The 12,258-nt window shown below is 34.7% G+C and overlaps 1 protein-coding gene across 11 annotated transcripts in view; it reads right to left on the bottom strand.

The window, feature by feature from the left end:
• LOC132119677 (calmodulin-binding transcription activator 1-like) overlaps positions 1 to 12,258 on the bottom strand; it is a 304,884-nt gene that overhangs the window by 23,559 nt on the left and 269,067 nt on the right. For 9 of the 11 annotated variants that reach the window (XM_059529841.1, XM_059529842.1, XM_059529843.1 and 6 more), the window contains 2 exons: positions 5,914 to 6,067; positions 1,574 to 1,714 (listed from right to left, as the gene is read on the bottom strand). In XM_059529841.1, the coding sequence (XP_059385824.1) occupies positions 1,574 to 1,714; positions 5,914 to 6,067 (295 nt within the window). The remainder of the gene's footprint in view (positions 1 to 1,573; positions 1,715 to 5,913; positions 6,068 to 12,258) is intronic. The other 2 variants (XM_059529848.1, XM_059529851.1) reach the window with 1 other exon arrangement.

Here is a 12,258-nt window from a genome sequence, read left to right as displayed (position 1 = left end):
AAAATGTATTTTCTCTTGAATCAACACTGTCATCTGTCAGTATGATTTTAGAGAAAATGTATGCATTGGTTTTATAATCTGTTTTGTTTACTGTAAATGCACTGATCGCAGACATCCCAACCTGCAAAAGGTCATTTCAGGGAGGTATCCCCCCCCCCCCAAAAAAGGGAAGGAAATAGATCTCAGCTGTAGTCACCTTCTCAGTGAGACTTTGCCTATCTGAATGGGAGAACTGAGATATATTGAAGCAGCCTTCCCTGCGCTTAGCCTCCCTAACATGTTGTGGTCCCTAAAAGATATAAAAGCATAAAATATTATTTCTATAAGCTATAGGCCTATGTAATTATTCGTTAATTATGTTTAAATTTGTAGATTACTTTTACTATTTATATAATCTGCTTATACAATTTATGTAAACTGCATTTATTTATTTTCCACTGCAACTTTAAACAGGTCTAAGGAGTTTGTTGTTTTCATGTAGCCTTGGCAACTAACCTGAATAATATGCAGATGAAATGAAACTTGTCAACTCACCTCAACATGCCTTTTGCAATCATTTAACCCCCCATGGGCAATGCTTGAGCAAGACTGTCATTAGGCTATGTTTGACACCTATAAGACAGGGGTACACTTTCGTGTAGTCTGCCGTAAAATGTGTCTTATACTTTTTTTGTTTTGTGGCACTCTCCCTCTGCCATGGTGCTCCTGTTTCTAGATAGACATAACTGATTAATTTTGTTCGGGACTCGGGAGTAGAGATAAAAGCCCGCCCACACTGACAATTGATTGGTTGATTTGCAGAAACAGGCCAATCAGGATGCTCTCTGTCTTACATGCGCTTCGCACACACGCACATTAGCACACACACGCAAGGACTCTTACTTCCTCTCCCTCTCTGCCGTGCGTGCGCTACAAGGTTTGAAACACAGTATCTGTTTCGCATGCGCGCTTTTGCTCGCTCGGTCTAGATTCCGGGAGATTTTAACTAATTTGCGGGTCTCAGGGAGCCGCTTTCACTATGCGGGAGACTCCCGGAACTTCCGGGAGACTTGGGATGTCTGTGATCGATGTCTGACAGTAATCTGTGATGGAGGAAGGTTTGTCCTCAGCTTTATCATTTTTACTTAACTCAATACCACCATCTACTGGCCATAATATATTTTGAACCTGAAAAGATGAAGGAAAGTGCTCTCAGTAGTCCCGTAAGTCCACATTTAAAAAATAATATACGGTCAGATTTATATTTATATATATAAATCTAATTTATACTACCTTACAGTGAAATCACTGTTAAATAAGTTGATTAACGGATCTCAGTAAATGGACCCACATGCATCCTTATAGAAGGAGAATGAATTACTGTAGTAGTCATACAGTAAGAATATAGTGTTATGAAATGAACGTGGACAGAAGCTGTGATCATTTGGTATCGGAAGAGTTTTAGTTCATATTGAAATCTCTGACATAGCTGCAATGTCTAATATTATTGAGACTTTTATAAGGTTTTTTTTTTTTACTGTGAGAAACAGTTGTGCTGTAATACAGAGATATCATTTCAGGCCTGTTCCCTTACCCAGGTTTCCTGTGCAGAGGCAGTTGTGAGTCCGGGGAGGTGGTTTGGTCTGGTGGCTGTCCAGAATTTGCTGCACGAGCTGCTCTGCTGAGAAGCCAGTGCTGCTGTTCCCATTGCTGCAAGTCCACTTGATGCCATGAACTGCCGGGAGAGAGGAGGAGACACAGACGTCAGCCAGACAGCCACACAGACCAGCACCTCGCCAGCACCCCAGACAGCCCAACTGCCCCAGCACTGTCTACACACTGTCACTCATCACTGGATGGATTTATCAAATACTTAAGGAAAGTGTTCTGCCTTTTCCTACAGAAATGTTCCTGGCTGAAGCATCTGTGACATGCATGGGATTTACTCTGATATAATTTTGTCAAACGACAGCATTTTAAACTAAAACCAGAAAACTTTCTATGCATCTAACTTTCAGCATTTCAGCGGGTTTCAAAGTTTAAGTTGTGAAAACAGTGATGTCATGCACATACATGTTCACATAATATTTATATAATATTTCACATAATTACTGGCCTGGCATGCATAATGTAGTGTGAATGGGGATTGTTTTGACAATACTGTTGCATGCATGCATGTACAAAATGCAAAGGTAAAAATTGCTATTTTTAACATTGCTGTCATGTAATCATACCCTCAGTTTGAAAAAACAAAGTTGTGTTTAATTAACGCACTTGAATGGGATTCTATGGTTTAAAGGTTTAAAAGCAGAACGTTTAAAGCACTAATATATATATATATATATAAAACTTTTTTTTTCAGTACAAACATATATATTTTTTTAGTTGTCTAAATAATGAAAAAATGAAAATGTCTGCATAATAATAATTTGGAAATATTAAATATAACCTGGCCCAAATGGAATCCAATGACTAGTTTGCATTTTTGAGCTTATCTGTAGGATTCAAACATGGTAAAATGCCTTAAATGGAATATTAATGCGTTAAAAATTAAGCCAAAAGTCAAATTAATTATTAAATAAATAATATTCAGGGGCTTTAGGATCTGTATAACTTTAATTCTCTCAAAATCTTAACAACAGAGTTTTGTCAGTGCAGATTTCACATAAACCTGCAAAAAACTTTGCACAGACAGGATTATTAAAACAGAGTTATTAATTAAGTATACTATCACATTAGTCCATGTTTATCCATATAATGTATATTAAGGATTTATGCAGTGCCTTAGCCCACAGACCTTTACTGTAAGTGCATTACTGTACACAAGCGCCCCCCCTCCTTAAAATTATGTTCTCTAGTGAATTACTAAATGTCACAGATGCTACTCATAGAGTGTAAAACTTGCATTCAACTTGGAACATTCCCAAAGTGCCACTGAAACGCTCTACTTCCTTTTAATTAAGAACTGAGGTGACTGCGGATAAACAGGTGCTGTTTTACTACAACAGCCCCAAACAATGTATAAAAGTAGTCACACAAAGCGAAAGAATGCAACACTGACATCTGCTGGACATTTTGAGATACCACAACTAAATCACGCCTCAAGCCTGAACCAGTCAAATACCTTTTTTCCTCTCTCTTTGCTGTTTCATGTGCAGGATGTTTTTAGTAATGAGGCTCTGGATGCTGGTTTAATGAGATGAAAGCATCACAGATCTATATGAGCAGAGTGACAGTGACTAAAGTCATCTTGTTTGCTTCTTCTAATAGAAAACACAGCATGGAACTGTGCACTCCCATCTACTGAGAACATAATTTTTCATCTTTCAATCCAGAAATAAACATCACAGTCATCTGACACAATCCAATTAGAGACACTCAGAGAAGAACTTCATGATTTTAGTCAATACAAATCAGTTTGTCTCAGCAACAGAGTTGTATTACACAGTTGCTTACATATACATCATGAACATTCATATGTGAATGTGTATACACACACACACACACACACACACACACACACACACACACACACACACACACACACACACACGTGTGTGTGTATATATATTCATATGTATGTGTGTGTATATATATATATATATATATATATATTATGCACTGTAGATGATGATAACTTCAAACTCTGTGCAATTTTTCTCTGAGAAACTCCTTTCTGATATTGCACCACTATTTTTCGCCGTAACATTGGGGGAATTGGTGATCCTCTGCCCATCTTGACTTCTGAGAGACACTGCCACTCTGAGAGGCTCTTTTTATACCCAATCATGTTGCCAGTTGACCTAATAAGTTGCAAATTGATCCTCCAGCTGTTCCTTATATGTACAAGTAACTTTTTTGGCCTCTTATTGCTACCTGTCCCGACTTTTTTGGAATGTGTAGCTCTCATGAAATCCAAAATGAGCCAATATTTGAAATGACATTTCAAAATGTCTCCCTTTCAACATTTGATATATTATCTATATTCTGTTGTGAATAAAATATAAGTTTATGAGATTTGTAAATTATTCCATTCCTTTTTTACTCACAATTTGTACAGTGTCCCAACTTTTTTGGAATCGGGTTTGTAAATTAATATTAAATTTTAGTTTTTTAATCAATTAAACTTTTTATAAATTCTTTATTAAATTAATGAGAATCTAATGAAAATAATTGAGAATCAATGTTATTTTAGTTATATCTGAGTTTATTTACTTATTTTAGTATCTTTTGTTTTGGATTGGATGTATGTTAAAGTTTCAGTATTTTTGTTTTGTTTTGTGTTTTTGTCATTTTTAATAATGATGATGAAATTATATGTATACATGTACATAGAGTATACATTTATTTTTATTTCAGTTTCAGTTATTTTAGTACATCAGGTAAATGTAAAGGATAAATGTTGTTTTGGAAAAAAATAAACATACTTTTTTTTTTTTTTTTTGCTATAGCTTACTTTGCTTCAAAACATAATTTTTAAATGGTTTTAGTTAATTATAATAACCCCACTGAGAATAACTTGCATTACACCTAAAAGCAAAATACTCTGAAAAGTAAATGTAGGGGAAATGTGTTAAATTTACATAAGGATAAAATAAGTTACATTTTCTTTATGCAGTATATCAATGGTGTTGCAATTCTTTCGCTGACTTTTAAAGATATTTTTACCTGAATTACACAAATCTAACCAGAATGCCCCTTTTATGCCCCAGCACATATATGGGCCACATCAGGGCAATTTTATCTAAATGGCCTGTGTCATTAAAAATACATGACTGGTGAAAGCAGCCAGCCACCTGGACGTTTATGTTCTAGTTTAGAGTCCTGTCACCAGAAGGTGGCAGTCCTGCACCATCATTGAGTTTCACTCGGGAAGGTCATTCAAAGAGATGATGATGGTGGTGATGTAGGAAGCATCCTCCTGCCCTTTCAGAGCTGCACTACCATATCATGAAGTTAATGACTCATTGATGTGTATTCAGATTTAAAAGTCATTCTAATATTGCAAGAATAATAGCTGCTGTGAACGTACAGTGTCAATGTGTGAGCACTGATGGTGTATAACAAGGCCAGCTGGTTTTGCACAGTTAAAAGCACAGGAGACTAGAGAATGGGGATGTTTTTTTTTACTGACTTTGAGATTTTTTTGACACTTTAAACTGTCTGAATGACACTGCATTAGATAAAAAACTATGAAAGCAAATCTAATGCAATAACATTTAGATATTTTAAGTGTGATTTAAGTGTCCAAATACTTTCTGAGACCACTGTAGATACAGATTAGGCCTAACCGTCTCTGAAATAACCATAAATATATAGCTATTAAATAAATAAAATACATAAACAGGATTATATATAAAAAAAAACCTAAACAATGTAATTTGTGAATAAAATATTCATTTATTTAAACTATATTTATTAAGTTTTCATTTCATAGATAATTATATACATTTGTATAAAATAATTTAAAATATATATTTTAAAGCACTTGAGTTAATATTCAGATTAATTCATTATAATTATAATATAAAGTAATTAATATCATTATAAAAAATACTGATTAGAATTCAAATCTCAAATTTGATAATATATTACAAAACTGTTTTCCAATCAAGCTACAATTCTGTGAAATTATTTAAAAGTATAAACATTTTATTTAATTGTGTGTATTTAGGTTAAACAAAATGCATAATCTGAGCTAATCATAAATTACATGCTGTCTATGAGACTATGGAAAAATGGAATTATTACAACGATGTTTAAAATTTTCCCCACAGAATTAATGGTGAGTGGATGGAAATGACATTTGTTGGTAAAAAAAAAACACTTTAGAAACACAATATAAAAGGAACTGCTATGTTTTTATAATGTATTAGCTAAAGCAATGACATTCAGTCTCATTGACTCAGTGTAGAGATGTGGTTTAACACTCACACATGGGTTTGAGCTGCCCGATGAGTTCTTCCTTGGTCCATTTGGCCCACTCTTTCTTATCTGTGTTGATGGAGCAGAGGATGGGCCCGCATGGTTTCCCACAATCCTCTATGGCGGGCACGTTCAGGTAGTGGACCAACACGATGTCAGGGTTCTGAAGAGAGAAAAAGAAAAAGAGAGAAGCTGATGAGATGAAAGACTGCACCTAATGAGGAAAGAAGGAAGTGAAGACAAAAGCCAGCGGAAATTGACACAGAAGGAGACCAGCGGCAGGACGAAAAGATAGTCCAAACTTTTGAGCTTATGGAGAAGAATTAGGAAACATGTCTTGAATAAAACATGTTAAATCATAGTAACCAAACACATACTGCAGTGGTGCGCTTAGTGGGTTGATTGATTTTTATTATAACTAACAAATATCAGAGTTGTAGTTTTTATGCATGTTCTGGGTGAGTTTACCATTCAGACCAGTGTGTGGAGTTTTGAGTGATTTGTAACATTCAAAGCTTCAAAAGAGCATGCTTGGGATAAAATTCCAATTTTAATTCCAATCAATTGATGTAGCCATTGACTTCCATTGTATTTGTTTCTATACTATGGAAGTCAAAGGCTACTGTCAGCATTCTTCAAAATATCTTCTTTTGTGTAGAAACAAAAAAAAAACACATACAGGTTTGGAACAACATGAGTTGTGTAAATGATGACAGAATTTTAAATTTTGAGTGAACTGTCCTTTAGTGATTATTTAAAATCAAAATGCATAATGTGAGCCGATCATAAATAAAACGCTAGCTATGAATTAACAGAATGAATGCAATTATTTCAAAAATGTTGTTTCTTCCACAGCATTAATGGTAATTTGAAATGTGATGGAAATGAATGAATGTGATGCATGGGGGAACAAAAAGGCTGAATTCTAAACACATTCATTGTAATTTTACATTGCTGAGAATTGGTAGTGTATGAATTGCTGAGGTTTAGGTTCAGGGGTGGACCTTCATGCCTAATTTTCTTCTAACAATCATATGTTTCTATTCAAATCAAATTATATGAATTCATACAAAATTGCCACCTCATAAAATAGTTATATTTTTGTAACTATTGAGACTAGACTTGATGCATGACATGCAGGTACACTGATATATATTGGCAGCAGATTATATCAGTGAACAAATTAAAACTAGTGTAATATGAAAGTGTTTTACAGGAGTCCACAGAGCCAAAAGTGCATATAGTCAAAGAGACACCCATATACAGCATCTATAGAGAAAGTGAAATGAGCCCATGCAATAACAACTCCCACTTCACACACACACACACACACACACACACACACACGCACACACCAGAGAATCTCAGCCATGGTGGAGGAGCAAACGTGTTAAACGTCAGCTCTGCGAGATGTTTTGCGTTCAGTGACATGGAGGTGGGAGTCTTTAATTGGCAAGCACACGTGAAAACACAACAGTCTCCCATTCTTCGCCCGAAATCCCTGGAGCAGATGCCCCCAATTAACTTCCAAGTATTTACCAACATCAAAACACCGCAATTCATGCCAGCTCAGAATTACAGCCATAAATTATCCTAATTGACAGCATAAGAGTAATAGGTGTTGTTTAAAGCTCACTATAAGCATGAGTCGACTCGTGGGTGTGAAGGGGATACGTGGAGCTTCGGGGGCAGAAATCCAGCAGCTTTGAATGACTAATCAAACTGAAATGCACAGATACACTCAAAAGGACACGGATGATACATGTAGCTATAGACTTAAACCAACAAGAAAAACACCCAGGAGTGGTGCGCATGTAATGTTCCTCTAGCCAAGAAAGTGGAAAAAATTGAATCAAGCATCATGCCAACCATGAAACAACTTAAACTACCAAATTATGCTAGAAGTTTAATTGCAACATATAATCATTGCAGTTTATAGTGTTCATCATCTGTTTGATTACGTCATTAACTTAATTTCACCGCACATTTCTGCCATATGTACATCAAGTTGACATAGTCACCACTGACAAGCTACTACTAAATATATTCTAGAAACTTAATTTCCTGTAAAGCTGCTTTGCAATGATTTTTATTTGTGAAAAGCGCTATACAAATACATTTGAATTGAATTGAATGACCATTCATACACTACAAAAAATGATTTTCTTCCTCTAAATTTTTGTCTTTGTTTTCTATTACAACTGTTAAAATTAAACAACAACAACATTTAATTCGGATGCAAAATGACTTGATAATGATATATACTTTTGTATTATATATATATATTATAAACTCAATTTAAAGGAAAAACATATCTGTCAGAAAAGTACACTTTAAATAAAACAAACGGGAAACTTAGGGGAAAAGGAAGTTTACTTTTCACACTTTTATGGACTTTTTTCTTGTTTCAATAAAAAACAACATTTTGAATAATTTCTCAGAAAACATGTCAAGAATACACTTGTTTTTCTGCTGGAAAACATAACAATATTGAATAAGAATATAATTTGAATTGCTTGTATTGCTCATATACAGGTAACTTTACCATTCTTGTTTTTCTCCAAAAAATTATCTAGTTTAGATGTGGTTGGGTAAAAAAAAGTTTGAATTCTATACTAATTTTTATATATTTAAAAAATAGTTTTTGGATTTAAACGACTGAATTTTGTTGCTCTCATTCTGTTTTTATTCTTATTTTAATTCTGTTTCATTGCTATTTTGCTTTAATGACAATAAAGAAATCTCAAAGCAGACCTACATGGAGGGAAAGGATGGTGTGGAGCTCAAGAGAAATGTGGCGGCAGCAGCAGCAGCTTGATTTTTGAAGCTTTGTCAATGTTAAACTGTCAATAATATTTTCCTCTGCTGCCACTTACTTACCTTCTCTAACAATCTACATCCACGCTCTCCCTCCCTGCAAGACTCAGCACACGTTCTGAGCTAATCGATGAGATACAGGCCAGTGCTCCACTTTAAAATCCATTCCTTTTGTCTTAACTTCACCTTTGGCTTTTAAATAGAGCCAGTCATTCAGCGCTCTTGCCTGAAAGAGTAAGTACATCTCTCTCAAGGTCCATGAAAGATGGAATCAACTTCTCCTTTCTCAGCGTCTGTCCGATGGCCCCATTAGCATTTTAATATCGCAGCTTTAGCGACCAAAAAAGCTAACACATTCAGTCAGGGATGCATATCTCAAGGTGTTTGCACAATACCTTTGGTAGATTTAAGGGGGAAAAGGCTGTCTGATTTCATCACTGTCTCAAACAAAAAGAGAAATTGGATTATTATTTGCTTGCCTTTTGAAGGCAAGATTTTACCGTTTTTGTGCTAAAACTTCTACGTCAGCGTATTCGCCAACCCTCATGGTTTTTATGAGCAAGAACATTCTGGAAAGGGGATGCCGTTGTTTAAAGGTGTCAGATGTTATACTTGCCACAGAAGGGACTTACATTCAGTCTCAGACCACCTGATGCATATTGTTTGCTAAAAATAACACTTTTTTTGGTATGGTTTTATGCAATTTCAGGGAGTCAGGGAGAATTGTATGATCTGTGCTTAGACTTGAAATCTGAGATTTGATCTGAAATATTTTCTAAGCAGACGCTAAATATAATAATAAGAAACAGTATTTTGTCTTGTTTTTTAGTAAAAAAAAAAGCAGACATCCTTCCAGATGTATTTACTTGAGAAACAAAATTACAGGTTACAAAATGTATAAGCTTTATCCAAAACAAGAAGAAAAAAAGGAAAAATAATAACATTTGCCCATCTTGTTTGAAGGATGTTAAAACTTTTTTTTATTGGAAAAACATGTGGAAATAAAATATAGATTTTATGAGTTTTGGCAACAGGAGGGTCTAACATAGTTTCAGTCTCAGTCCACCTGATGCATATTTTCTGCAAAAATGGCAATTGATCGTCTAGTTTTATGCTATTTTAACTTTTTTTTTTATATTATTTTATTTTTTAAATGAGCTGTAAATAATGCTAAACCTGTAATCTGCTGATTTTTTTTTTATATTTTCAAAAAACAAAAAAACAAGATCTATTTACTTAAGAAGCAAAATTACAGTCTTACAAAATAGAAGGACATAACTTATTTTGCGTGTGTTTATGTTTGTGTACTGATTTCTTTATTTGGGGGGGGGGTGCAGTTTTACTTTATAAAAATCTCAAATTACTCATCCAAAAGTTTCCTTGTTTTTGAACTGAATTTTGTGAGTTGTTTTCACTCAATTTTACTCTAGTTTGTTTCCCAATACACACACATAAATGCACATGTTTGCATGTGCAGCCAGTGTAGCTGAACCATAAACTGCTTCCCATCTCATCAAAGATAATGAAGGTAATAAATTTAGTGTATAAATATTTTCTCTCTCTCTTCCACACAGGTGCATCTTGCATTGCAAGCACGTGTGTGTAAATGACTGGAGTCGCCTCACACCTGCTGTACAGCTGTGTGTCTCATCCAGTACACATTCACAAACACACACACACAGATTTAATAGGAATAAGAAACGATACAAAATATGAGATCTGTTTGAGGAAAATACTGCAAGTGTTTATGGACCGGAAATCTTCTTGTCTGATACTTTATGGTGCTTCTTTGAAGCTTGACATCTGCAGTTCGGTTCCACTCTCACTATATGGGGAAAAATGATGATAGAATATTAATTCTTGCATGAACTTTTCCCGTTCCGCTTGCTTTAAAAGTGTTTCAGATGCACATAATGTGGCCAGAATGTGCGTCCGCAGAGTGTTTGACATCCTGCAGGCATGTCTCTGTGTTCATGTGTGTCATCTATCGATCATACAGTTGGTGTGTGTGTGTGTGTGTGTGTGTCTGGACTCATAGCTGTATGCATTGCATATTGTGGGAGTGTAAAAATATTGAGTCTGTGTGTGTGTGTACTCTGGGCTGTGTTTAATAGCTGCCCAGGATGCAGTGAATGTGATGATGAATGTTCCAGTGTGTCCATCATTAAGCTACTCTCTGCCCAGGGCACGCACACGCACACGCACACACACACACACACACACACACACACACACACACACACACACACACACACACACACACACACACACACACACTCAGTATTCATTTCAAGGGCAATTTCCCTTCACATGCAAAGGCTTTAACGTGTGGACACAGAAGTGTGTTGTCACTTTAACTGTGAGTACGGCTCATCTTCACCGACCTGCCCAGAGGCTCCTGACACGGATATCTGCGCTCTACTCCCGTCATCTACATGCTGGGGCATTTCTTCAGCTTGTCTAAAGTGTTTGAGCCTGTTGATGCTATAAATTATGACATTTAAACACATTAAAACATCAATACACAAATTTACAAAGACATTTTGAGAGAAAGAGCGCCCAGAGCACTGCATTAACCCTTTGTTGTATGAATTCTTAAATTAAAGTTATTTTTTTGTTGCAATAAAAATATTTTTTTCGTTACAATAATATAATCATTCAAATGTACAACTACTACTACTACTACTAATTATTATTATTACTATTATTATTATTATTATTAGTTTTTTTTTTTTTCTAAATTATTGCATTAGTATGGATTATATTCAGAAAAAGAGCATGAAAAGCTGCATTAACTCTTTGTTGCATGAATCATAATATCACAGAAAATCATGGGAACAAACCATTGATTTCTACTTCAGTATAACAATATAACCATTCAAATTCTTATTATTACAAATAGTTATTATAATAATTATTATTATTCAAAATGATGCATTTGTTGCATTATTAAATCACAAAAATTCAATTATATAATTATTCTAATGTATTTAACAACAATTATGATTTCTTTATTATGAATGAATGATATTATATTATTCCAGTTGTCTTGCTGTAAATATTTGATCCTGTTGATATAAAAAAAATATTATTGCATTTAATTATGTTTTCATAACCAGTGGTAAATATTTATTATATTATATTTGTGAATTGTTTAGAAGTACAATGACATGCAAAGAGGAAAGCCAAACACATTATAGGTAAGGGTCAAGTGTGTAATATTTGAAGTATAAATTTCTGAATGGTTAAAAGGGCTTTTTTTGAGATTACTTTAAAGTACACTAGCATCAGAGGGTTAATCTTTTTTTGTCACTTTTATTTATACACACAGAGCCACATGAATACAAATGAACACACATGCAGCGTTACTGACAGGCATCTGCCACGGGGAATAGAGACGTCTCTTTAGCAAATGGAGATGTGCAAGAGAGCTGGGAAGATCTACGGTGACATAATAGCAAATTAATTAAGGATATCAATACAGCATTAATCACTAAAACACCCATGATGAACAAGCACAGAAACCGCTTATTCAAA

Source organism: Carassius carassius, chromosome 38 (assembly GCF_963082965.1).
Source record: "Carassius carassius chromosome 38, fCarCar2.1, whole genome shotgun sequence".
Taxonomy (NCBI): Eukaryota; Metazoa; Chordata; class Actinopteri; order Cypriniformes; family Cyprinidae; genus Carassius; species Carassius carassius.
This window is presented reverse-complemented; position numbering and strand designations above follow the sequence as displayed.